The sequence below is a fragment of the Copadichromis virginalis genome, linkage group LG17 (genome assembly GCF_057382275.1).
Source record: "Copadichromis virginalis isolate Kocher_CV1m ecotype Utaka linkage group LG17, C_Virginalis_male_GT1.1, whole genome shotgun sequence".
Classification (NCBI taxonomy): Eukaryota; Metazoa; Chordata; class Actinopteri; order Cichliformes; family Cichlidae; genus Copadichromis; species Copadichromis virginalis.
The window spans coordinates 2,384,906-2,412,794 of NC_140634.1; the positions used below are offsets into that span (position 1 = coordinate 2,384,906).

The window sequence follows — 27,889 nt, forward strand, 5'->3', positions numbered from 1 at the left end:
CCTGTGGAGTCTTACATAATAAGACTGAAAGGTGTTACTGCTGGTAAAGTGATTTCTAGAAACTACTAAATTATTTAAACGTGGCATTTTAGTTTGAAATTTTCTTACATTTCTTAAAAAATAAAAATTAAAAATAAATTAAAAAATTTTTTGGAAAATAAAGTCAAAAAAGAAATGTCTAGCCCTTTGTGAAACATGCATTCACACTTCATCTGTCAGTTTTATTCCCGCAAAGAACAGATAAGACATTGCAATCTTTTAGTTCTATATCTTTTCATGTTATGTTACCATTGTGGATTTATCTTCAAAAACATTTTATCAATAAAAACGAAGCCTAAAACACAGTGAAATGATTTTAAAGCAAGAACTTTCATATACTGTTAATGTTGCCCATTGTCTTTTTTAACTTATACTTTGTTGTCACCTTTTTTAGGTGTTGTGACGTCTCGGAGTCAAACCTTTCTACTGATTGGATGGATTGGCTCATGTGACAAGCCTCAGTAACCCGTGCTGCCTTTGTACTAACTCGGTAATAGGAAGACTTTCAAATTACTTACGACATCATATTTTATATTGCTTTGACATGTCATTTAAGTAGAATAAAATGATCGAGTTGATGACTCTTTGTTAAAATACGCCTTTTTAATAAACAGTGACAGTAGAAATGCACATATGTATATGTACTTATAATACAAATAAATCGATAAGTGGGACATAGTTGCGTTGTTTCGTAACGCTTTTTCTGACAGTCATTGAACGCACCACAGTTTGTTTTTATAGCTGGTTGTTGACTTGTTGCGTGCGTTCCTTCTGGCCGCGCGGCGGTGACAGGCTTGACAGCTTGGTGTCCTGCTCAGTCTTCGTTACCTGTCAGAATACCCCAGCGGGGGAATGCCCCGCTATGTTCGACTTAAGCCGTGGCTGGAACCTGTCCTTCGCTGGTTGCGGGTTCCTGGGCATTTACCATATCGGAGTAGCCAGCTGCCTGCTGGAGAAAGCTCCGTACCTTATCAAAGAGGCCACTAAGCTGTATGGGGCTTCGGCCGGTGCGCTGACCGCCTCGATCCTCGCCAGCAAGGCACCCATAGGTAAGATACAATGCTGGGGCTCGGTAGCCTGAATAATAATGTACACTTAAAATCATATTCATTACCGAATATGATCTGATAGCCTGCTGGGGATATGTATAAATATGGGTTCAGCTTGTGTAGATAGCAGGCGTCTGTAGAGTTAGCAGGCGTAAAGAAAGTTGCACTTGACAAGAGCGATTTAGGTCGATTTCATAAACAACACGAACCTTAAAGTTAGTAGAAAGTTGTATACATTGTAAATATACTATGAAATATTTGTATATACGAAACGTTGTTTAAAACATAGGCTACTTATAGTTAAAACCATTTACATGTTAGCATGCAGATATATGAAATAAAGTAATAATAAACGTTTATATCTAAGGAACCTTTCAGATTTCTACAGTAGAAAACAGTAGAAACCCTAAAAAAGGGAGAGAAAACATCAAAACAAAACAATCACATGAAGCCCCCAAGATAAAAATAAATAAATAAATATATAACCTTTTAGAGTGTAAAGCTATTAAACCGGATCATTGGGGCAGTTCCACATGTTCCACATTAAATGTACTGTAAATTCACTTGTAATAATGGACTGCATTTATATAGCGCTTTTCGAGACCCTCATAGCGCTTTACAATTCCACTATTCATTCACACACTGGTGGAGGCAGCTACAGTTGTAGCCACAGCTGCCCTGGGGCAGACTGACAGAAGCGAGGCTGACATATCGCACCGTCGGCCTCTCTGGCCAACGAGTAGGTAGGTGAAGTGTCTCGCCCAAGGACACAACGACCGAGACTGTCCGAGCCGGGGCTCGAACCGGCAACCTTCCGATTACAAGACGGACTCCCAACTCTTGAGCCACCATCGCCCCTTAAGCACAACTAAGAGTGTAATAGTCTAGTAGCTAATTTCTGTTCAAGGTTACATATTACTTGTCAGTAACTTGAGACCAGTAGTACTATAAACTTAAGACAGCAATTCATATATGTGCAAGGCTTATACAGAGCAGGCAGAGAATGTCTTTCATTGATATACATGTGTATATATATGTATAGGTTGTGTTCAAATGGGACTGGCTCATACCACAACATGACTGTGCTTGAGTCAGAGGCACCCTTTCACTTTCTTTCTCATGATGAAGCAATCATTACAGACCGATCTCATCTGTAAACCTAGACTGACGCCCAGGTTATCATCGATAGCGTCAGACAATACTGATACAGGTTTAATTAGTGTGTTTTCATTCCCAGCTAAATGCTGTGAAGATGTGATTGAGGTGGCTAAGGAGGCCAGAAAGAGAAACCTGGGCCCCCTGCATCCAACTTTCAACCTGATTAAGGTGTTAAGGTCTGGCCTGAATCGCAACCTGCCCTCTGACGCACACACCCTGGCCTCAAAGCAACTGTGCATCTCTCTGACCAGAGTGAGTGATGGGGAGAATGTGCTCGTGTCAGAGTTTGACTCCAAAGAGGAGCTCATTCAGGTGAGGACAAAGAGGTGGTGGGTATATTCCACATAACAGGGAATGGGTGTTCTGTAGTTTAACCTTGTGCTCTATCCACAGGCGCTCATCTGCAGCTGTTTCATCCCCATCTACTGTGGACTGATTCCTCCGTGCTTCAGAGGAATGGTAGGTTTGCTTCTTTACATGTATGTATGCGTGTTTCTGCTTTGGGGAAGCAGACGCACACATGTGACTAAAAAGAACAGAAAAAGAAGAAGGAAGCTTGAGCAGTGAAGAAAAAATGTAGCAATAAGCAAAGTTGAAAAGCGCTGAGTGGATGCAAAAGAGTGTAAAAAATGTTATTGAGACGTGGCTCGTCTTGTATAATCACATTTGATTTTAGCTTCTTTTAAGCATTAAACATGAAGAAGGAAAAATACACATTTAATATACAGAGTAAAGACTGTGGGATGGCTTTGTGTAGTAGTCAATCTGAGCAGTGATAAAGAAGCTGCAGGTCCCAGCATATAGCTGTTTGCTTTACTGTGACTTATCAGCAGCTCTTGGACTTTGGCAGCAATCTCATTCAGTAATCAGCTCAACTCTCCTATTACCACAATTATAATTGAGACACTCATGACTGGATTTAGATCCAGTTATAGAATAATATAATAGCAAAATCACAAAAGTGGAGTTCATCATAGTCACAGCAGATAAAAATAATAAACCTGATAACAAATCAAGAAATGTAACATCTTCTAGAATTCAACCCCATTTCCTTGAAATTGCCTAACAAATACACAAACATTAAGTGTGTTGACTGGATTATGCTAAAAATAATGGAGATATCTGGCAAATTACAGCTATGGTAACACTAATCACATAATTAATACGACCATATAGAGAAATGAATGTAGAAGCTGTTGGTTTGTTGACTTACATTCTGAAGCCTCTGATTTAATAAACAGGTGATTAATATTTTCAAAAGAATGAAATGTATTCAGGAGTGATTTTCACTGACTTAGCCGAATGTGCTGACGTAACATGTATTGAGAAAAGTCAGTGCTTTATGAATGGCAGAGTTTAGAGTCAGACTCCTTTGGAGTCAGCGTCTAGTAACCTTGAATGATATCACACTTTCAGGGACTTACTTGGACTTTTCCCTTTCGGCTCTTCACTTGTCTGAGGAAGCACAGGCTTTGCTGGGACTTACAACGTACAGTGTGTTAATTTAGAGTGAGATATCTAAATGACTGTAAGTGTTACGTTCACAGTAAAATGCCTGTTCTGAACTTTTAAAATCTGCACCTACAAATGTCATTCAGAAGAGAAACTAAAACTACAAGTGAAACTAAAAAGAAACTTGACTGTTGTTATACTGAGTTATACTGAAGTTCAGTTGATATTGGTGTCGTAAAAATGACAGCAGGGCTGAGTTACTCCACATTTTTGTAGTTTAGTGATAATCAGATTCCCACTATCAGAGAATGTCAATTTTCAGTTACACTTACAGTTCATACATGTTTCATTTATTAAAAATGAAAAGAGTCCAACAACAAACACTGATGTTATAGAAATGCCATGTTTAGCAGACATGGTGGATTAATAATAACAAGAATGTACTTTGATTTACAAAAGGGAATGAAAGTCTTAAAGAAAACAGAAAAAACAAATAATATTGAAAATCCTCAAATAAATTGTGTCAGTTAAAATTTATTTAAATTCTCATTTACAATTGAAGCAGCTGACATGTCAGTGTGATAACAAAATCTAAAAGCTTTGTAATCAAAGATAAACACAGTGACAAAAATCAGGGTCCAACTTAAAAAAATAAAATTCAGTGTTGTAAATGAATATAGGCATTTATAATGTGTAAAATCAAATGCAGTTGGTACAGTCAAAGATTTGTAAACTCCATCCAAACAACAAAACAGGACACCTGGTTTCTTTTCACCCTGCGTAGACGTTGTTGTCTGAAACTTGGTGCTGAAGTTCAGTGTGAACACAGAAAAGGGAGTACAGCTCAGTAAGCTAATGTGCGATTTCACTGAACTGTGTGTTCCACGGCTGGTTGTGTATGCACATGCAGACAGATGTCTAACATCAGGTGTAGTTTTCTAATAAAGTTCTTTTTTTTCACTTTGCCTGAAATGTTTGGGAACGTTGTTCTGCCACAGATCTGACTCCAGTCGGATGTCTCCAAATACTAAAGAAACAAATAAAAAGTGCTAAAACCTTTAAAACCTTTAGCTATTACTATTAAGGAAATTATAACAAAATTGTAACAAAATAGTAATTATAGCATATTTAAGTTAATTAAATACACTCGTGTAGCAAAGATTCATTTAAAAAGAACATCATGTTTTTACTCTGTGTGCACAGTCAACTGTTCCCTTACTGACCTACTTTCCGTCACGCTTTTAAGCGCTTTAAATGAGAAAACCCTGCTTTCGTATCCCATTGGTTGAGAGAATGAAATGTAATCAGAATTTTTCATTACATAAAAACTGGGTAAAGTCTTTAAAATTGTGTGAAATGTGAAGCCTGGGTTTTAATATTGTAAGTGTCCTGTGTGATGGTAGGTGAGAGCAGCCACAGGAAAAATTAGATGGTGGATCAAAATGTGCATACCAAAAAAGTTTGTAGTTTGTGCATGGCCCAGGTATCAGGGTATAGCAGAAATGAATAGTTTCCTTGTGCTTCATTGTGGCCTGTTCTATAAATGACAACCAAGAGTGATGTGTTTATTCCAGGTATATTGGTAACTGTCTGTGTGTGTTCAGCGTTATGTAGACGGTGGGATCAGTGATAACCTGCCTCAGTCAGAGCTGAAGAACACCATCACCATATCTCCTTTCTCTGGCGAAAGTGACATCTGTCCACGGGATAAGTCCACCAGCTTTCATGAGCTGCGTTTCACTAACACCAGCATCCAGATGAACATGGGCAACATGTACCGCCTCAGCAGGGCTCTCTTTCCACCAGAACCCAAGGTAGGTACCTGTGCAGCACACTGGAGGCGATGTACTCGTTGTGCATTGCACTGAAGCTGATGGTCAGTTTCTTGCAGACATTCCAGGCTTTGGTTGCGTAGGCCATGTAATGTATTTACTACCAGGCCATATGTCAATCAGCAGTATCTTGCACTCTCACTGATAGTCGCTTCTGTCACATGTTTTTAAGTAGAGAATAGAAGGAAGGAGACCCCTACTTAAGATTTTCATCTTTTAAAGTTGAAAATCTAAAATAACAAAACAGTAAATCAATCATTCTTTCACCTTTACAAGGATTAACAATAGTAGTAAAAGCATCTGTGCGTAGGCAAAGGGTCAATCCTTTGTCACCAGACAAGAACCTCAGAAGCGGCGGTCTTTGATGGTAGGGCTGCTCGATTATGGCAAAAATGATAATCACGATTATTTTCACTGAAATTGAGATCTCGATTATTTGACGATATTTATTTAACCCTTTAAGACCTACTATAGAACCAAGTCCACCAGAGCTTATATTATTTTTATTTTTTTTTTTTACATGCTGTAGTGCCATTTGTGGGAGCATTTCAAGTTGCTATACATCAATACAACTGTTATAGCCCATATTTTAATAATATGTATGCATTAAGTCCATAGTAATTACATAAATTGCAAAAAAGTGCAATAAACTAAAAAAAATTGAAAATCGCTTTTGTTTTGTTTACATATATTTCTATTTGGAGAAATTTAAGAGGTTTATCCCTCAAAACTTTAAATACAATAAAGTTGCAAAAAATAGTTTACAACAACAGGAAATTTATTTTGAGTGTCTTCATAGTTTTATTTTGGAGATACAGTTTTTATATACTGCAGGAAAAACAAAAAACAATCCTATGATGCAAATTTGCAAAGAAAACAGCAGGTGCATCATTTCACTGTGGGAAGTGTTACGAACAGCTGATCGGATCACAAAGCGTGTTTCTGGAATATTATGTTTTTGTTCCTGCAAGCGCTTTTTATGCAGTTTTTGCAAAGCTATATGTGGAAGGAAACCGTGACCGAGGACAAGCTGATGGCATCAGATGTAAGTACAACTCCTCCGGTTTCATATGCAAAACAAATTATTGCGCTAGCTTACACGGTTCAGGTTCTACAGGGATTTAACAGTAGTTACGCAAAACGGAGCGTGCTGCTCTGACCGGCTTTAAAGGGTTAACAATGACTTTTAAAAAATAATATAAAATGGTGTGCAACACCACTGAAGTTTTTTTTTTTTAAACTCTCTTTTCAACCAACGGCAGTCACTCTCCAAATAACTTCTGCTTAGCTTTCCGAGCTTCCCTCGGGTCCTCTTAATCAGCGGTCTCCAACCTTTTTTGCGCCACGGACGGTTTATGCCCGACAATATTTTCACGGACCGGCCTTTAAGGTGTCGCAGATAAATGAGGGAGGGGCTAATAATCGGCTCAGTCATTTTTAATGATCGTTGAAAGCCCAGATCGTAATCGTGATTAAAATTCAATTAATTGAGCAGCCCTATTTGATGGAGTCGCCAAAGCCTGGAAAGCGTGTGTAAAGCAGCTCTGAGACACTGCCAGCAAACTAAGCACCACTCAAGTGCTGTTTGAGCATCTCCCAGCAGCAGGGTAAAACCTGCACCACACACCTCTGCCATGGCCTCAAACCAAACATAGCTGTGCAGTGTGATGGAAGAGACATTGGGAGCACTGGTGGTTGAGCCTCGGACCCAGTGTAAACCACTTTCTCTGTGTTTTCTAGTAGCCTAGAGCACAACACCTTCTTCCTGTATTTACCTTTGTTGCTCCCGCCCCAGAAGCATCTGGCCACTGAGCAGGCTGAAGTGTCGCATTTTGGTTTGCTTGGAGTTCACTTGATTTTTCTGTGTGAAAACGAACCAAAGCACAGGAAAAAGCTACATGTTTACAAACCCGTCAGCTAATTCAGAGTAATTCAGAGTAAATGAACTATAACTATGTGAAAACATTGATACGCAGACACGAATCAATACTAAAAATGACTCATTTGCGACAGTATCGTTACCAACAGCGCAGCCTTTGGCTCTTCCAGCTAACAGCTTCCCTGCAGGTAGGCATACAGGAGCTGCTCTGACTCAACCACCGGTTTCAAAAGTCCTGCTTTGAAGCACTGAGATGAGCTTTGCTGCCATTTGTTGCAAAAAAAGCTGTGACGAGAAGGGGGTGGGGCTTACTCTGAGACCGCATGCTCATTGGCTGCTGACTAGTGTTAGCCCTTTGTTAACCAGTAAGTTTTTAACCAGCTGGCTTTGTGCAACAGATAAATTGAATCATATTTTCAAAATGTACTAAATATTTATATTCAGTATGACCAAAAATGTTTAGAGACGTGAACACAACCACAGCTGTCACCATATGGTGGCTTTTATATGGAACGCAGGTTTAAGACACCAAACTCTATGTCAGTGCTTTTAATGTGAACACCACTTTATGAGGAATTTCAGAATCAGAATACTTTAATAATCCCTAAGGAAATCATGTTTCAAGACGTGACCCCATGAAACATTAAAGTTAGCTGTTTAACACGCAAAAAACAGCAGAATTAGCTGCCTGTGAAGTTATGTTTAAGGTAACAGCTAGCAGCTATGGTTGATAGTAAACTGACAAAATTACTGTGGGAGCTAGGCAGCTAATTTGATTAGCTCTGCTGACGGTTAATAGACAGCGTCAATGTAACGCTGTTAAGCTTCAGATAAACAATGAGAAAAATCTACAACAACTAGACAGAAATAATGCAAGTCCACCTTATAACTCTATATCTGCAACAAAATATGGTGCAAAGTCATTAGAAGCTCAGCGCTACCTCAGACTACCTATTGTCGGATTTTGTGCTTTTTTGCATTACCTAAGAGAATCTTTAAATATTTGTCATATATCTCAAATGTAGTGACTCTCTGTGCTTGTATATTGTAACATTTACCTACTAACTGTTGTCACAGTGGCTGCTCTGCAGGAGAAGTCAAAGTGGTGTTGTACACTATCTTTCATTTTTATTACAGTAGTTGTTCTAAGTGCCTCAAGTGAACACTATGTACAGTTGATTTTCCTGATGTCTGTGCCACAGAGGTCCTATGGTGCTGAATGCAACATTAACCTAAATCTTAAAACATCTGTTAAATGAATATCCCCTGAACAGAAATTCCCCAAAATTCTCAGATTTGGTTTTAGGCCTTTAAGTGCCTTTTTAATGTAATTGTTATTATTCAAACTGAAGCCAAGTTTCCTTTTGTTATTTCCTGCCACTGTGATGACTGTCAGTTAACCTCTAAGATAAGGTGACCTTTGACCTTGTTGCAGTACATCTATTTGCTGTATCATTGCTATATAGCCTCACCCCCTTCTCGTGTGTGTATGCATACCTTATTTGGGTCCTATGATTTTGTCAATGAGCTCACTTATCTGTGTCTGGGGGATGTGTGTGTTTTTTCCTGGAATGACATCACTATATCACTTCACCTGAAAAACAAGTGCACACATTACATGCCTGAACAAAGTGAGTCCTTAATACAAACATACAGGCTTGGCAAATATGTGTCTCCTGTGGCCTGACCATCCCAGCCAATGAAACGAGCATCTCCTAACAATGTCACAGCTTGCTGGTATTGAAGCTATTACACAATAAAACAAACTGACAGTAGACCTAATGACACGACTCTGTACCTTTCACTTGCCAAAACACTTTAATAGCATAACAATGAAAGGCATGTATATTTAATTTTAACAATGCTAAACTGTATATTAGGAAGTATTTGACCTTTTTAGGGAGATTGTGTCAATATTACAGTATTACAATTCCAACAAGCTTAAAAGTCAACGTCTTGGTGTGACCACCTTCATGACTCCTTCATTTTTGATAAGATCATCAACGCCAGTAGCTGAAATACAGCGTCAAACCATGACAGACCGTGTTTTACGGATTGCTGTATACACTCATATTTACATGTCTCCTGGCTTCCAACATTCCAAGACTCCTTTTCAGTTCACTTGATATGTAATTTATTTCTTTTCCCCATTTCCTTTCCTTGAAATGACTTTCACTGAGATAATTTCTGACGAGGCTTTGGTGAACAATAGATGGATCAACTGAAAGCCCACATGCAATTCTCAGGTCCTCTGGCAGGATTTGTTTACTTCTTAAGGTCATGACATTTAGGTACCAAGTGTCTGCTGCAGATAGGCCAGCCATTTCTTCTTTTGTCTTCCACTTTCCTCAAAGACACGCTGCACACCATGCCATGATATGCCAAGTTTTCAGCTAATAGCTCTTTGGAATCACCTTTATTGGTACAAAAGTACTACTTGACACCTTTCAAGATGTTATCTATGACAGAGATTCTACGTTTTTTGCTAGTATAAACATAACACAGGTTCATCCCTTGAGTTAGGTGCTTATTTATCCTTGAATGACTCACAGCTCAGGTTCAAGTGGCTTAGCAAACAAGAAAAAACACCTGTTCAGGTACTCAGGTACAAGGACTTGAGTGAAAGTGAGTGAAAAAGCAGCCAATGTCCAAAGAAAAACTTTTAAAGACCTTCAAAACCCCACAGAACTGTTGCTCAAGAGTGTTAAAAAATTCAAGTCTGACTCCTTGGAAGCAAAATATAAATAAATTAGGAGTTATACAGATTCAGACACAGTACTGTATGACAGTTATGGAAGATGCCAATAGAAAGCAATGAGTCACAGTTCCCATCAGAGGAAAGACATGCAGGGAATGAAATGAACTTGCTTGCTTAGTGGAATATCTTAATGGAGCAGCTTGTGGTATGGAGCTCAGGTCCAAGAAGACAAAGTTCATGACCAACAACACCCAGGCAAGTGAGACCAAATATTCAGTGGAGGCTGGTAACCGTGAAGACTTCCAGCTACCTCGGTTCAGTCATATCAGGTAAAAAATTAAATCCTGAGATTTTGGCAAGTATACCAAAGACAACAACTGCAATAATAAGACGTGAGGCCAGCCAGAGAGAAACATCTGATTGCACTTACAGTGTCAATCTTCGCCTATGAAATGTACACACTCACAGCAGAACTTCAAACAATGATTAGATGCTGCAGGAAGATTTTAAATGCTTATATGAAGGCAGTGCCGCTTCTGGAATAATGTCCACAATGTTCACATGTGGATTTTTCTTTGCATGAACTTTGTGTAAGGACTACACTTCTCCTCCAGAGTCGACTCAGAGACATGGACGACCCATATCTGTTTTTAATGCAGTGCGACCTGAGAGCCCAAAGATCACGGGCAACCAATATTCAGTTCTGGCCTTGTCCCTCGCACACAGAGACTTCTCCAGGTTGTCTGAATCTTCTGATAACATTATGAGCTGTAAATAATGACATAGTCAGCCTTCAGAATTTCACCTTGAAGATCACTATTTTGAAGTTGTCCCATGGACTAGTTCTTTTTGGGCGTGCTCAGATTGGTATACCATAATTTGTAGAAACATTTTTGCACACTGGTAAACCTCTGCTCATCTTTGCGTTCTTAAACTCTGCTTCTCTAACATCCTGTTTTTTATACCAAATTGCTTACTGACCTGCTGTCGATCAACCTAATTACTTCATTTTAGTACCACCTACTTTTCCACCCTTTGTTGAACCATCCTAGCTTTTTTATGCCTTCAAATCCATCCATCATCTTTTTCTTATCCTATTCATGGTCCCGGGGGGCTGGAGCATATCCTAGATGACATAAGAGAGAGGCAGACAACATTTCACACTTACATTCACACTTAGGGCCAATTTAGAATCACTAATTAACCTAACCCCACTAACTTCACGGAGATGGAGAAGCTAGAGAACTAGGAGAGAACCCATGCAGACATGGGGAGAACATGCAAATTGGTGGGGGGTGGATCTTGATATATCTATGATGATATTTTTTATGAAGAAGTAAAATGTCTTATTGTAAATATTTAACTTTTTTCCATTTTGAATGAATTGCAGCTTTATTAGATATATTTTCTGCCTCCCGTCCACAGGTGCTGGCTGAGATGTGTCAGAGCGGTTATAAAGATGCTCTACGCTTTCTTGAAGAGAACAGTGAGTCCTCTATTCCTTGGTTGCTTTGGTCATTCTCCAACTTACACACTTTCATATCAGCCTCTAGTTTGACATTTGGACTGTGTTACCTATGTGGTGTTTTTTGGTTGCAGACCTGCTTGCACTGGAGTGTCCCACTGCTGGCCCTTCCCTGCCAGAGAGCTCGATCAGCTGCTGCAACAATACTGAAACAACCAAGGAGTGGGTGCTCCGAAGGCTCCGACTACTTCGTAAACAGCACTGTGGGGTGGATGAACACATTAGTCTGCCTACTTCAATCAAGAAAGGTAAGGTATCATCCCAGAATAAGCACAGATTGCATCATTCTTCTTTAAAATGTTTAAAGAACTGCATCCTATTCTGTATGTGGCTGTCAGTGTTCTGTGAGGCCTGCCAAGAGAGATCCGGACTGTATGGCAGGGTATCTGGGATGCTGCCAGTAAGGGTGGCCTCCTACATGCTCATGCCATACACACTTCCTGTACAGTCAGCATACTCAGTGGCCCAGAGGTAAGACAGAGGTCGCATCAATAACGGTATATCACTTTTAACCAAATGAGCTTTGAACTTAAAATTAGCTGGTGTCAAATCCGTGACCATTACCACTTTGCTTTGGACCAGGTTTGTAGAGTGGATCCCAGAGGTGCCCGCTGATGTCCGTTGGCTGTTTGAGGTGGCAGGTGATGTTTACAGACAGGCCTGGAAAGGAGAACAAGCCAGCGCTATGAGGTGACAGAAAATATGGCATACAGAGTCATTTTCAAACAAACGTTAGAGGTTTAGCGTCAGACGCTTTCAGACATGTCCTCTTTCTAATAATCTGAAAGCTGGAAAAATATCTGTCTTCATTTTTTTTCTGTTTTCACTATTCTCATTGTGGAGTCCAGATCACCTCTCACTTCTATACATGAATCTTGTTTCCATTGCTTTTTGTACAGTGAGCCCTGCCTGAGGAAATGCCTGAGTGTTCCACCGCTATCTTCGGAGTGCGGGCCCAGTCAGAAAGATATCCCACCTGCTCTTTCCTCTGTCGAGCTCCACAGCAACTACTGGGAAATCCCCAAATCTGCCTTCTCCGCGTCTCATCAGAGCCATCCAGCCATCGATCCCTCCTCCCCACAGGATGTCTGCTTCTTTGTTGGCATCCAAGATGAACCATAGAACGTTCACAACAGTCAGATGCTCCAGGACCTGAACTTTAACAGAAACACGGTCTAATGTCAGCTCTCTTGTTGAGACAAGGATGGATCGATGGATGGTAGAAATTTTAGCCAGTACTCACTGGTGTGTATCTGTTTTTTACACTGACTCTGAACACTCCATCCAGTGCAAAGAGTATTGTACTTCTGTGATGTGTTTTATGACCTAAATCGGTGCGCAGCACAGTATGATATCTATCTACTTCCCTAAATATTTTTAGGTTTAAAATATGCATTCATAGGAACCATCCCAGTGCATTCAATGACAGCTTCTTTCTTTCCCTTCAAATATTGACTCCTTCTTCATTTCACCACGCTGATGGACTTGTACCGTTGAGTGATATGTCCAAGGTTTGTGGTCCCAATCACTAATTTAAAGTTTTTTTCAGTATATAATGATTTTAATTTTCTAAATAATTAATACTCCACAGAGTAAAACGGGTACCAAAGAAGGCGGGGCTACCGTGTGAAGGTGTCCTTTGGTTCTCAGTGCGATCAAATTCCAGAGAGACTGATTGTATTCAGTATAATGTGAAACTAGGGAGTGAGACCTCAAAGTCATCAGGAGTCTTTTTTTAGGTCATAGCTGAAAGCTGTTTTACTAAAAAGAGACTTTTTGCAACTACAGGGGTCAGTCTGTGGTGGCCTTTAAGGAGAATGCAAGTTTAAGGCACTTCCTTATTGCCTTTTAAACCTGAAATCTATTTATTATATATAAAGGCTCTAATATTACAAATCTTGGTGCAACAATCCTTAGCATTAATCCAGGTGACCTTTCCAGGATTTTTGAGTAAAACCAAGTTGTTCACTTAATTGGAACTTTTAACTCTTCGTCATTGCAGCTGTCTTGTATTAGTAAATCTCTACTGCATAAGGAGAGGCTATTTCACATGATTGGGCAGAGTTATGTGTGATGATGGGTCTGGGGTAAAAAGCTGTTCCTGAGACTGGTTGCCTATTATTTGGCGACTCTTCTAAGCTGATGATGACCTGGATGTGATGAGTGTCTGAGAATGTTAGTGGTTCTGTTTTGGCAGCGGTGTCTGTAGATATGTTCAAGGGAGAGAAGAAGGCAGCCAAAGCTGTTTTGTGCAGTAGTAATGACCCATGCCCAAATTACTAGTTGGCCACTGAAACCTGAAATGTTTCTGCTAGAGAAAATGCACTGAAGCTGACATTTTCAGGTTAAAGGCTGGTTCTGGTCCTGGGCCAGCTAGGCAAAGGGGAATGCAATCAGTAGTACAAGTCACATCAGCCCATTGCTTCTGGCCAATAATGCAGTGCATAGGCTGAATGCTGATTGGCTGAAAGGAAGCGTAAACTGAAAAGGGAATGACCACAGCCTTAATCTGCAGTACAAAGAATTTCTTTGTGCACTATGAACTCTGTAATTCCAGCAAAAGGACCAACAGAACCACAAACAAGAGTGGCCCATGTTCCAGTTATTAAACAGTACATGTATGTTTTTAAACTATAGCAGCAATGTCAAGTTGTTTGCATCTGCAAAGTGCTCTGTAGCACCGACACAGTACCGTGCTGGAGCCAATACGTTCCATTTTTATAGGACAAACGCACAGTTTTAGCATGGATGAAGACATGGTCCAGTACACCACAAAACTTTACAAACTTTTAACACTTTAGACATTGCACAGGCACAGTATTCAGACATGCCATTAAACTGTCTTCTGTAGGCGATAATAACTCTCCCATAACATATAATTCAGTGTTAAATAAGTAACAGTCGGCTGCCTGAAGCCCGCCATACAATAATGGCTTTTATATCTAAGTTGCAGCTCACTGTAAGTATAACTTTCAGGGTGACTGACTTGAAATGGAAAAGTAATGTTAAATATTGAGATGTATCTACCAAACAGCACAAGTCATGTTATTCACTTTCAAATCATTTTGAGCCATAAAGCCAGCGGCAGACCTTTGCTAATGGTTCCAACACTGAAGCTCAATAACCGCCATCAGATGTGGTTATTGAGCTTCTTCCTCTGTAAGGTGACCAAACTTTTGCACATGTCACAGTCACAATTTTTATTTGTTATATTATTAAGTTCAAAATTAAAAGATAACAGTGCAATGACCTTTGAAGACAGGCTTGTTTTAATTCCCTTCTTTTAAGTATAAAATATCAACTCAATGTGCTATTTCCCAGAGATTTGCTGGTATTTACATGGTCAGACCTTGAAATATTGAAATGTTTTGTTTCCCACAAATGTAATTTGTGTTAAGGCACTGTGATATTTCAAGATTAAACAATTGATTCCATTGCTGTAAATGGTAAATGGACTGATTCTTATATGGCACTTTTCTACTCTCCTGGAGTACTCAAAGCACTTTATACAACATAAAGCCACATGTGGTCTCAGCCACATTTGCACATGAGGCTGTGAAACACAAAGATTCATCCTGACACAAGAGAACTTCAGAAGTCATCCGCAACAACGGGAGAAAGTCCCAGAAGGATTACAATCTCAGGAGCAGCCCATAATTCAAGTGTGTATGGTAGAGCAGACACCTGCAAGTGTGACTAAAATATGATCACAAAACAACAAAAATATGCACGTTCTATATATAAAGTCAAACACGGAGAGTTCCTGCACAAGTGCAGTGATTTTGACTGGATGGCTGATATAGTTTTGAAACAAACCTCCTCATTCTTCATGCAGCGCATGAAAAAACCTGCTCTCCTCTTTCTCCAGGTGAAGAACACCTTTCAGCTCCAGGCCCTATTTGATTTAGAATACTTCTTGATGTTCCTGAGTTTGTTGACTATTTTTATTTTTTGTTTTCTAATATTATTAAGGCAAAGTTTGTCTTTGTGACATGACATGCGCTAAAGCAAATCTGATTAATATCTGACTCTAATGGAAACAATAAAAATAGTTCATGTTGTATTGTACTCTGATTACCTTATTTTAATCTGTGCAGCCTTTTCCTTTACCATAAATGTATGTACACAGGAAACACACAGACCTCTTGCCTTGCAACTCCTCCCACGTGGCCCTACTAAGCCAATCAAATGCTTTATTTAGAGCACGTGTGAAAATGGAAAACTATTGTTGGACTGTAACTTCTTTGTTTTATTTGACAGCCAGTTGATTACCATGTGCAGACACGGATTCAATTCTTAGGCTACTATAAAATACATTGCATTGGATTCCTATCTGCATGTGAGTTAGTAGCCCCAATGAATAATTATAATTCAGTTTCATGCACTGCAGACAACCCCAGAGTGATGCATGAATTCATGCAAAATGATAGTATGTTTATTAACACGCAAACAACTAAAGATCTGACAGAAATGTTTTCTTACATGTCAGCTGTTACACATACAGGAAGGAATAGTTTGTAATAAGGCAACTCCCTGGATATCTTGATGCATGCTCAATCATCCAGGTGAATCCAGAAAGGTTGATTCTGTTCATCTGGATGTTTTCAGTGGGAGGAACGTTTGGTCAATCATCCAAGTGTATACTTCAGTCAATGTTTTTCCCACTGAAAACGCTACGTCCAGATGAACAGAATCAACCTTTTGGAACTCCCTGGATAAGTCCAGGAGTCCACCAAGTCTCAGTTCTCAGGACCACGCAGTCTCCACGAATTCTTGTCAGAAGATTTCACCCTTATATTATAAAAATGGAACGTAGAACCTCCACTATTCATTAAATCAAACTTCAGACTCCCAACCAGTTGATTCATTGAGTAATGATTCCACATTTTCCTCAAATTATAGACCCCTTCCCATGTAAATTATTCATTTGTTTCCAGAGTCAGTATTGTATCACAGCTGATTTTCCCTGCTGTGTCAGTAGTTTTGTTAATGTTACTAAACATCCAGGAGGTATCCAGGGCTGTTTACAGGACTTTTGAAATGGAGTGGCATAAAGGGCCCAAGAACACTTTTGCAAAGTGTTAATTTAAGGTTTGGTGGTGATGGTGGGAGGGGTCAGTGGCACCCTAGTTCTCACTCCAGACACACCCCTGCTTCTCCCTGAGCACCACTCATGTAGATGAAAACTAGCTTGTAGCTTGGTGTTTCCTTAAAATCGCGATTCGCTGGCTGAACACACATTTCGTATTTCCATCAATATGTGACTGTGTAATCTCAGAAAATACCCGTTTTGCTTGGCACGGCTCTAACGACCACGGGACGGGGGAGTTCGAGGATGAAGGGACGTGTTGCGCATGCGCCGTGATCAACATCAACATCACGGAGAGAAAGGTGATGGCGGATGATGGAAGGGAAGAGTCGCTGGGGACTGACGATGATTCAGACCAAACGGGAGCGGATGGCAGCTTGAACAACACTGTGAGACCGTAGCTTCTCTTTATCCCGGTTGACCTGCTCATTTGTTTCGTTTTTATTTGTCATTGCGCGTTATTCAACGCTACATGGCATTTAGCGTTGACCTAAAGCTCAGGGCAGAGGCTCCTTACATACAGTCTAGCACATGCAGGACCATACACGTCAGCATATCACTGTGCTCAGTAATGTTTTTGCGTTTAACTCATTTTGCGGATATTACCATGTTAATTTGGCTATAAAAGCGGATCGCGTGCGTCATATAAACAGCTGTTAGCGTAGGGAGGAGCATGGAGCTGATGGATGATCGAGCTGCGCATGTTTTAGAGACAGCTGAAGGAAAACACAAGGTTGGAGTTGTGCATGTTCCTGGGATGCAGCGCAGTCAGAGTAGTTGTTCACCCTACGAGTCAACAAACACGAATTACTATGTGAGAGTCACGGAGTCTGTTTAAAACGTTTTTGTCTTTCATTTAAGGAACTTAATGGAATCAATTTGTCTACCTGTGTCAGGGATACACTCCGTCATCCATCCATTTTCTTCATTAATTGTCCAATTCAGGGCTGGAGCATAACCCAGCTGGCATAGGTGGGGTGCACGTCATGCATATTCAGAACATGTGACAATATCTGTGTAAAAAATAAAACTCCAGCTCTCACTTCCTCTTTGCTTTTGGTTCCTGCTCCTACCAACTCTTCGTAATTAAATTTACACCAAAAGATTTTAGTGGTATCAACTCATTCATATTTGTCATTGTAAAGAACATCAAGTGTTGAAGGATAAAACACCATACCCGTCTGAGGCTTTGTTGTTTCGCTGACTAATGTTACCTCAGCTTTTCTCACTGACTTCTGTGTTTCTTGGTTTAAGTGTCAGGGCCAAATCATGTGTTCTTTTGTTGTGTCGACTCAGATGGTGGAAGAGGGCTCGACCCTCATGCGCAGGATGGAGATCTGCGTAGCTGAGGCCGAGAAGAGGAGCGGCAAAAATGCAGTGAGCATGCAGGAGACGTTCACTGTGTACCTGATCGAAACAAGGTGAGCACAGCATGCTGTTAGCCTCTTTGGTATGAAAGGAAGTTCTGTGGGTTAAGCTGTGAGGTTTTCACACTGTATATATTTTATCTGTAATTCCTCTTGTGATGTTGCATGAATTGCATCTATTGGCTCAGCAAAAACAGAACAAAATTCTACTGTGGTCCATTCTTTAAAGGCCAATGGATGCAGTCGCTGAAGGCCATAACCCAGCCCCCGACTGCCTGTGGAGGAGGTACAGTGAGTTTGAACTGCTGCGGAACTACCTGATAGTTACCTATCCGTACATTGTGGTACCTCCTCTGCCTGAGAAGAGGGTGAGTCCAGTGTGACTTTGTTAAGTGTCTTTTAAGAAATATATAATCTAATATGACAACACAAGTGTAAGCACTTCCAGTTAACTCTGGCAATTGAAGGCTTAGTCAATATTGAGCTGAAAATCTTTGTCATTACTCATACAATGCATGACACATGATTAATACCATCATAACACTGACATATAATGATTTGTCATGTATTAATCTTTTTATTGCTGAATTTTAAAATGGGTCAAAATGCAACATTAAGTTGTAGAGTAATTTCTTTGTGAAGGATGTGATGTTTCCTCCAGACCGCCTTGACCCTGCTCATTAATCACTAATGTCACTAATGACTAGCATCCACTTAATAGCACAACCCACACTCCAAAGCAGATTCCACAGTAGGACAGAAAAGCAAACAGTGACGTGGCATCAAAGAGGATTTTTCTAGCGATAACGTTAGCAGTCAAACAAGCTAAGAGTAGCTAGCTAACTGCTACTGAATTAGCACTAGCTGCATTAGTTAGATGTAGCTAGTGCTAATTTATTTAATGAAGCATGTCTCACCAGAATATTTCATTCTTGCTTGTTAATGTTAACTAATGCTAACGTGCTTGACTTGGGTGGAATGGTAAATGCACTGATTCTTATATAGCCATTTTCTACTGTCCCGGAGTACTCAAAGCGCTGTATACAACATGCCACATTCACCCAGTCACACCCATTCTCACAAGCACTGACTCTAAACTGAGTGCGGTTTAACCACATTCACACTCTGATGGATGCATCAGAGAGCAACTTGGTTAGTATCTTGCCCAAGACTGGAGGAGCAGGGATTGAACCACGAACCTTTGGATCAGTAGGGGACCTGCTCTACCGCCTGAGCTACAACTTGATTGGAGTGATCCTTTAGATAAGGGGGGTTTCTTTATATATGTAAACAGAAGCCTAGTGTCAAAAACAAATGCATGTGTGAATAGGTCGAGTGAAAATGGTTGGTCTTCATGTATACAGGCAGAGTTTGTGTGGCACAAGCTGTCTGCAGACAACATGGACCCTGACTTTGTGGAGCGACGCAGGGTTGGACTCGAGAACTTTCTTCTTCGTGTGGCTTCTCATCCAGTCCTCTGCAATGACAAGATCCTCTGCTACTTCCTCACTGAGGTACATGGTGCGGCATCTGGGCAGATTCAGCTGATCTTTTATAGATGAACTCCTGAAGTGTAACTAACCTGTTCTTCTGTGTGTGTGTGTGTGTGTGTGTGTGTGTGTGTGTGTGTGTGTGTGTGTGTGTGTGTGTGTGTGTGTCAGGAGCATGGCTGGAAAGAAGCGGTGTACGAGACAGGATTTCAGGCAAAGGTACTGGACATTTGCGAGCATCTGTTGCTGAACTCGTACTAACAGTTGTGCAGATATTCTCAGTGTTCAGTAAGTGTAAATATCTCCTGGAACTCCTTTTGCAGGCTGATTCCAGGCTCAGGGCTCTCAGTGCCACCTTCAGAGTGAGGAATCCAGATAAGTAAGTTGCTGTTTTAATAAGAGACTTATTTTCTTTTTGTAAAAACATTTAATTTAAAGCATCAACACAGAAATAAGACAGACTCTGCCACCACTCAGCCAGAAGCCTAAACTAAATGTCCACAGATACGCAAACTAGTGTGTGTCTGTGGGTGTGCACAGACACACACTAGTTTGGACCTTCCTGCATGTTTAAGCCCAGTCTTTGATGATTTCTGAGATATTTTTAAGTAACCAATAAGGGATTTTCACATACAAAACAATAACATTCATTTTTATGACTAATGCAACGCAAAAATCGTTTCCCATTGCATTGAGCAAAGCACAGTGTCCACTGGCCAGGGAGCGAACGGCAGGGTATGACATACTCTCGCATGAGCAATAGAAATGCAGGATGACAGCAGTGTGCATGTGATGCATGTCAAGACCATGAGCGACTTCAAACCATGACGTAGTGCAGGCCGATCATCAGCTGCAAGATACGTTTTAGGCTGTTTGTGCAACCTAGCAGTTCCCACAGTGCACGCCACTTTGTGTGCGGAAGGACCTTTAGGCACTTGGTGGTCATTTGCATCGATGTTGTTCTTCGTAAGGAGCTGATCAAACGAAATAAAAATATGAATCTTGTGTAAATGTGTCTCTCTTCTTTTATCACTCAGATGCTTCATGGAGATGAAGCATTACAGCGATGAGCTGCAGTCTCACACATCTCAGCTGCTCCGAGCACGAGCAGTAAGTCTCACTTTTGCCTGTCACACACACACACACACACACACACACACACACACACACACACACACACACACACACACACACACTGAATCTTTTGCCCCTTGGAAATATCTGAAGCCAGTTCTAAACACAACAGTGACATCTTCATCATCCAGCCTCAGACATGATGAGGTGAACTTGTGATTACAGCTACTTAAAAATCAATGAGTCACTTATACTGAACTTCAAAAATAACAGTGAAAGTTCGTCCTTAACCTCAGGAACATTAAGGTTAACAAACATCCTTCTGTGTGTCTCTTGTAGAGGGTTGCTGACCGACTGTACGGTGTTTTTAAAGTTCATGGAAACTATGGACGAGTCTTCAGGTTTGACAAGTTTATTATGCGTCTGCAAGGCTAAGAAAAATGTACTGATCGTTAATTTGTTCAAGTTTCATTGCCTAATTTCTCATTCTCTCAGTTGGTTTTAATACAAATCCTGAGTTTTAGCTTCACAAGCTGCACCATCTGTCCTTATATCCTCAAACTGGAGCCAATTTGGGGTTTTAACTAAACAATCTACTGGCAATGTTTACTTGAGTATATGTAGAACGCATGTTCACATTATGTATGTTTTTGTCTTCTTTGTTCCTGTGTGAAGCCGAGTGGCAGAGGCGTTTTTGGATGATAGCGTGGTTTTGTTGCGCTGTCACACATAGTGTGGGCCGGTTTGCAGTGTAGAGATGAATGGCTCTAACGATGTATCTAGTAACAGAGTAACAGACTCTTCTAACCCTGCTCACGTGCCGTTTTGTGTTAAGTAAAAGGAAAGAAAACGTCATTTTTAAGATACTGTGTTGTCAGATGTTGCACTGGGTGGCGTACTGTTTATACTTATGTGTGCACATCCATGTCTTCACTGCAGTGAGTGGAGTGCCATTGAAAAAGAGATGGGAGATGGACTGCAAAGTGCGGGTCATCATATGGATGCGTACGTTTCCCTGACATAGATTTACCACATAGTGCTACAGATGTTACCACCAGCTGTGTTTCTGCTGAAGTGAGATCTTGTGTTTTGTCACATGGTTGCAGATATGCTGCTTCAATAGATGACATCCTAGAGGAGGAGGAACACTATGCAGACCAGCTGAAAGAATATCTTTTCTATGCCGAAGCTCTGAGGTAAGACCAAACTGCGACACCGAGCGATTTTCCAGCAGCTGCTCCGTGTTAGCCTGTTTTACCCATTCCAAAGCCAGTTTCAGTATTTGTTAGGAATCATTGTTGGAGTATCCAGTTGTGCACAAGTTGCAATGATTTAGCTGTTGATCTGTAATAAAGTTGAAGAATCTAAGGTGTTCCTTCTTCGTTATTCCGTCTACTTTGTACCAGTACCACAGCTCCACAGCACGATGCTAACACCGCTGCTCTTTACAGCTGCCAGTGTTTTAGGTCTGAAAGCCTCACCTTTGCTCCTCCAAACATCCCTCCTGTCATTGTGGCCAAATAGCTCAGTCTTTGTCTTGTTTAACCAGAGAACATTTCTCCACGAGGCATCTGGCATGTCCACATGGGCAGCGGGACATTTCAGTCAGGTTTGAAGATCTTTGAACTGACAATGTTGGAATAAGCAGTTGTTGAGGAACCTTCCTACTTTCTTAGATTTTTACTCAGTTCCTTGGACTTTAAATGGTAAATGGCCTGTATTTATATAGCGCTTTACTAGTCCCTAAGGACCCCAAAGCGCTTTACACAACCAGTCATCCACCCATTCACACACACAGTCACACACTGGTGATGGCAGCTACTTTCCTATTGTTCTGAAGATCGGTCAATCCAGTGAGTGCTGCCAAAACAATGATATGTTTTATATATATGCTATTCTAACATGTTGATGTGCACGTGTAGAGTTTTAAAATCAGAGTCTTACAGTCTAATAGCCACAGGTTGGAGCTGGGCGATAGAACGATAACGATATGTGTTGCGAAATAACTTTTTCTCGACAGAAAAATTAAACTGTCGCGATAGACCTCGCCGCTCTTGTCCTCTTAAAAAAAAAAAAGAACAGCCAATCCAAATTAAGTAGCGCAGAGCCGAACCAATCACAGCCGCAGCGTCACGTCAGGTGACTTGTTACGTACAGCACAAGTGCCAAGCCGCACATGTGTATTTGTTTGGGAAGCAGCCAGCCGCCGTGCCGCCCGGGTAATGGAGGAAATGAGTGTGCCGACTAGAAAAATCAACCGAGCGTGACCGAAGGTTACCGAAGAGAAAACAGATGATGGTTCCAACGCCGGAGAGATTGTCGAACGGAAGAGCCAAAGAAGTCCCGTAGTGTGAAGGTGTTTCGGCTATTTCAAGTCTGACAAAAACAGAGTAGCTGCACTGTAAATTGTGCCGAAAGCAAGTCTGGAAATACAATAAAGCGGTGCAGCTCAGTCTCTGACTGGAAGCGCTGATTCGTCATTCGGCTTTTGTCAGACTGAAGTAACTGTTAAAACTGTTTGAAAAGCTCAGCTATACAACAAGGAGAGATCGAGAATTTCCTTTTAGTTCTCAGTTTATTTGATATTGACAAAAGTTAGTCAGTTTTGTCTGTTCTTCTGTAAAACAAACTAAGATTTATTTTTAGAATTAATATTTTGTTTCTAAGTGGAATTGACAGTTTAGTCTGTTTCGTTTGTTCTATTTTGAAACTTAAACGCTTTAGCGGCTGCCTTTTGTGTAGTTTGCAATATTTGCCTTTATTTATCTGAAAAAGTCTCATGTTCCTTAAGTACATCTACCCTGTTGAACTTATTATGGGAAATAAATATTTAAATAAAAACAAGCTGCTGATTATTTCACATTTTACTTGTGAGCAACGGCACATTTAAATCTTACAAATATAGTTATTTGGCTGATATCGTGATAGATATCGTTATCGCCTGAAATGAAAAAAAACATATATCGCCCAGCTCTACCGCAGGTAAAAAGGCTCTCCTCTGTGGGCCAATGAGCCTTTTACTGCGTAGGCTGTGGTGATGGATTCTCCATGATGCTGAAGAGCATCTCAGAGTCAGATGTAGCATGTGTCACATATGTCTATGTATCTCTCCTCTTTTTCGTTCCTCTACAATGCCAAAGGCTCCTGTTTGAACATGCAGCATGTAGTTCATGATGCATTCTTGTGTATTTCGCTCTGGCAGGGCAGTGTGCAGGAAACATGAGCTGACCCAGTTTGAGCTGGAGATGGCCTCGCAGGATCTCATCTCGAAGAAGCAGCAGCGTGAAGAGCTGGCTACAGGGGTACACTGCTCATGTTCTACATGTATTCCTTTTCCTTGCCTGTTAACACTTACACACGGCTACATAGGAAACATATATGGAATCCTTCACATTGCAGATGTGTGATTTACCTATCTGTGAATTAAAGGCAGAACAAGATGGTGAGCTTTTGGGACTGTGTTATGTCTTTAACTTTTGGACCAAGCGCAGAGCTTGGAAACTTCAGGTTTATCGCTGAGTTTGTATACCTGGGTAAATCCAAGCAGACCAGTCTGAAGCTGTGGACTCCCAGTAGGTTCCCAGTTTGCTGAACCATAATTTCCCCAGTAGAGGACAGAGCCAAAGCTTTGTCACTGTGCTTTGAGCATCCATCTCTGCTTTTTACACATTCATTCTGATAGAAACTTGTCATTCCAAGTAACTGAACACCCATCAGCTGCAGGATAAGACGTGCTTATAGGAAACTGCATGCCAGAAACCTGATCCATGAAAATACTGACGCTCTTCAGTTGCACTTGAGCAAAGATTAAAATGTTAAAGATTCCGAGTTTGAGGAGGATCTAGTTTTAGGAGACACCTGCAATTTTCAGTGTTGTCCCTTCTCCCCTTCACCTCCTCAGATCGTGCGGACATTCTCCTTCAAAGGCATGACCAACAAGCTTTTTGGACAAGAAGCACCTGAGCAGAGGGAGGCCAGGCTGAAGCTGCTGGAGGATCTGATAGCAGAGGGTGAAGAGACTGTCAAGGAGAAAACGATTGAGCGCGCGTGAGTGTTGAAAGCTGCCTGGTGTGGGAAGGTTTTGGGTAAAAGCAGTTGGAAATGTTTCGAGATCGACGCGGATTTAAAGATGATATATCTTTGACTGCAGAGAGCACGTGGAAAAGGCCTGGGTGGATATCCAGCGCTTCAAGGAGCAGAAAGACAAAGACCTACGGGAAGCTCTCATCAACTACGCTGTCATGCAGATCAGCATGTGCAAGAAGGTACGTCGCACATCAGCTAGCTAAGGTTGAAAGGAAAACTGGCACTCAAGTTTACTGGATGATTTTGTTTCTGCTCCCTAACTGCAGGGAATCCAGGTTTGGAGCAATGCCAAGGAATGTTTCCTCAAGATGTGAGGCTGAGGAAATATCCCGAAGATTTTCTCCCTCTAGGATGATTCTGGGAAAATGACGCCAGGAGGCGGTGGATCATTCAAAGACCTGAACACTGGAGTGTAATATTCCCAGACTTAACTGAGACGTTTTTTCTAACTTTAAACTGGTGCTTTGCTTCTTTCAGTTTTTAAAGCTGGATAACTGCTGATGGGATGGGTGAGTATGCTTTGGGGCAGATAAAGTCATGTTTGGCAAAGAAATGTAAGAATACGTGGTGTTTAGATCCACACATAAACTTTGGTGGAATCTCAGGCACCTTTGTTTTATCCACTTTATGAGTTCAAATTCTGCATTGGACCATCCCATAGGTTTGATTTATGTTGAAACCTGTCAACTGAACCAAAGTGCAGTTTGTTTCATTTTTGTGAAAGTAAAGTAGGCATAAACATAGTGAAACGATAAAGTAACTTCACCTGATAACTGATGATTCCAAACCTTCCCCTGGATTTTGTGCCTTTTGAAGCATTTTTAATGTTTGTGTGACACAGACTGAGGTTGGATGAGTGAAATACAAGAATATTATTGATGTGCTTTTAATCACTAACGAGCAGCTGTGTCTTTATGTAGCGCTTTTGCAGTTCATGAATGCAGCCTGCTAACTAAGCTTGCTACTCGTAGTTGCAGCATTCCTCGCATTCCAGTCGCTCTTTTTTCTCCGTTTTTCTACATGGAAGCAGAAAAACATCAAAATCAGTTGATTTTATCTACAGTCTTTGGTTACAACATGAATAAATGTTTACAGGGATGTGTATTTTGCCATGTGGAATAATAAAACTACAGCTCACACTGCTAAAGTTGCCTTTCCATCATGGTGTCAGACATTTCTGTCGTATATCTCTCATTATATCTCAGTGGGGACCAGTGCTACCAGGCAACAGTGTGTCATGTTTTTTCTTGGTCTGAACCAACTGAACTACACGTGTGAAGGGAGCTGACTGGTCAGAATATTGAGGTTATATAAAGCACATGTATTGGACTAATGAAGCCAGAGTCCATGTTGTACTGTACAAATACAAAATGTTAATTTTAAAACAACCAAAGTCACATTACGTTTTCTCTTGCTCTGTCTGTAAAAGGAAGAGGCTACAGGATGTTGAAGTAGCAACAACACATACGTGCTTAACAATTTATTAGACCACCACCCAATGTGAGGTGTGTGCCACAGCTAACGGGTAGATTAACGACTAATTACCGAAATCCTTTTTAGATTTCTGCTATGGTTAACGCACACGTATGCACAAGCTCTTTAACTGAAACAATCGTTTTTAATGCTGATGTATCATTTTTGTTTTTTCCATGAATTTTTAAACTAATATTTTTTTTTCAAAAAAACAACCAAAAAATGTTAAATACTAAACTTGTCAACAAATTTTTTGACAATGCAAAATTGCAGTTATTCACTTTTGTTCCTTAACAGACAAAAATGTTTTATTGTTTGAATTGATGCTTAATACATTTGTACGTTCCTGCGCTGGCTCAAATTTATGACAGGTCTAATAAATGTGTTGAGCTCTGTATGATATCCCTCTGGGATCAATAAAGTCTCTCTGATTCTGATCTAACGATATCTTTGACTGAAACTCTCTGAAGGTTTTGTCTTCGATATTCGGTGTATAATTTAAACAACATGTGATTTGTTGGAAATGCTTGCCAGCACTAAAAGCTTTGTGAGTGCGATGTTTCCTTTTGAAGCTGAGTGAAGGTGTAGCCCCTGTTTGGTCTGTTTGAATAAAAAGGGTTGACACTGCAAACTGTATCTTTGTTCATTTTGATGGTTTAAATCATTTTTGGTGATGGTGCTGGTGACTGTGAGCAGAACTGTTTTGTTATCAGCATCATATCAAAGCCAATTTACCAGCACAGTTCCACTTCCTGTGAATCCCATTGTACAAAATTCCCAGTTGTACAATTGGCTGCAATGCAAACAGCTAAAACAATAATTTGCCCTTGTATATAGGCTAAGAGTTGACATTTGTTATTAGTTTTTCACAAATACACTATCAAAAATACACGAGGACTGAAAACAATACTTCTGTCCTACAATGCCTGTAATGTGTTTTTGTTTGTTTATGTTTTTACAAATAATCAGAGAACATAAAACACTAACATTTAGCTAATGCATGCAGACTGTTCAGTTGAGATGCCTTTCACCTGGGCACATAAACCACGTAGAATTGTAAAGGCACAGTTACAGAAACCCACCTCAGGGATAGCTCAGTAGGTAGAGTGGTGGCCCCATGATCGGAAGGTCGGAGGTTCGACTCCACTGAACGGCTACTCTGAGGTACCCCTGAGCAAGGTACCGTCCCTACACACTGCTCCCTGGGCGCTGCATTGGTGGCTGCCCACTGCTTCACTGGGTGAATGGGTTAAATGCAGAGGAACTATTTCCCTATGGGGACTAACACGCACACTTTACCTCAGAGGGCGGATTAGGCCTCCCAGTTTTCAGGAATGTTATTGGGCTTGCAATGCCAGAACGTGGGTTTTCTGGAATAATGCTTCAGCTGTTCCTGCGGTTCAGAAGGGATGCGGTCCTTCCTGGCCTTTTATAGAGGCGCACAAACCTGAATCCATTTTTAGTACATCGCTTGATGCTATTCTGTTTTCTAAACCTACCGTACCTACCAAACTTCAGAGTAAAGATTTTGTCCTTGGTCACTCAGTCAGGATCTTAAAGCAAGTTAGGGATGCTCTGTGCCTTCCAGACCTATCATTTTTTTACCCCCGTAACTTAAAACCTTTCTCTTTCACTTGGCTTGATGGACCCCGTGTATAAGCATTGGTCAGATTTAGGT

The 27,889-nt window shown here is 40.7% G+C and overlaps 2 protein-coding genes across 2 annotated transcripts; both read left to right on the forward strand.

Annotated features, from left to right (window-relative positions):
• The first annotated feature begins 775 nt into the window (after positions 1-775).
• On the forward strand, positions 776-15,700 carry pnpla3 (patatin-like phospholipase domain containing 3). The gene is made up of 9 exons (XM_085436156.1): positions 776-1,088; positions 2,326-2,558; positions 2,640-2,705; positions 5,303-5,512; positions 11,533-11,593; positions 11,707-11,880; positions 11,971-12,103; positions 12,215-12,322; positions 12,532-15,700. The coding sequence occupies exons 1-9, from the start codon at positions 902-904 to the stop codon at positions 12,752-12,754; spliced, it is 1,395 nt and encodes a 464-aa protein (XP_085292282.1). The 5' UTR covers positions 776-901; the 3' UTR covers positions 12,755-15,700.
• Positions 15,701-16,949: 1,249 nt separating this feature from the next.
• On the forward strand, positions 16,950-26,842 carry LOC146688735 (sorting nexin-4-like). Its single transcript, XM_085436750.1, has 14 exons — positions 16,950-17,110; positions 18,018-18,142; positions 18,318-18,456; positions 19,453-19,602; positions 19,750-19,797; positions 19,902-19,957; positions 20,616-20,688; positions 20,992-21,053; positions 21,592-21,657; positions 21,759-21,848; positions 23,855-23,954; positions 24,554-24,699; positions 24,803-24,917; positions 25,005-26,842. Exons 1-14 carry the CDS (start codon positions 17,027-17,029, stop codon positions 25,050-25,052), a joined length of 1,302 nt encoding a protein of 433 aa, XP_085292876.1. The 5' UTR covers positions 16,950-17,026; the 3' UTR covers positions 25,053-26,842.
• Positions 26,843-27,889: the final 1,047 nt, after the last annotated feature.

Coding starts and splice junctions, on each gene's coding strand:
- pnpla3 (XM_085436156.1), top strand. CDS start 902: ATGTTCGACTTAAGCCGTGGCTGGAACCTGTCCTTCGCTGGTTGCGGG. Junction 1,089..2,325: donor CGCCAGCAAGGCACCCATAG/GTAAGATACAAT, acceptor TTTCATTCCCAG/CTAAATGCTGTGAAGATGTG. Junction 11,881..11,970: donor GCCTACTTCAATCAAGAAAG/GTAAGGTATCAT, acceptor TGTGGCTGTCAG/TGTTCTGTGAGGCCTGCCAA.
- LOC146688735 (XM_085436750.1), top strand. CDS start 17,027: ATGGCGGATGATGGAAGGGAAGAGTCGCTGGGGACTGACGATGATTCA. Junction 19,958..20,615: donor AGAGTGAGGAATCCAGATAA/GTAAGTTGCTGT, acceptor TTTATCACTCAG/ATGCTTCATGGAGATGAAGC. Junction 24,918..25,004: donor AGATCAGCATGTGCAAGAAG/GTACGTCGCACA, acceptor CCCTAACTGCAG/GGAATCCAGGTTTGGAGCAA.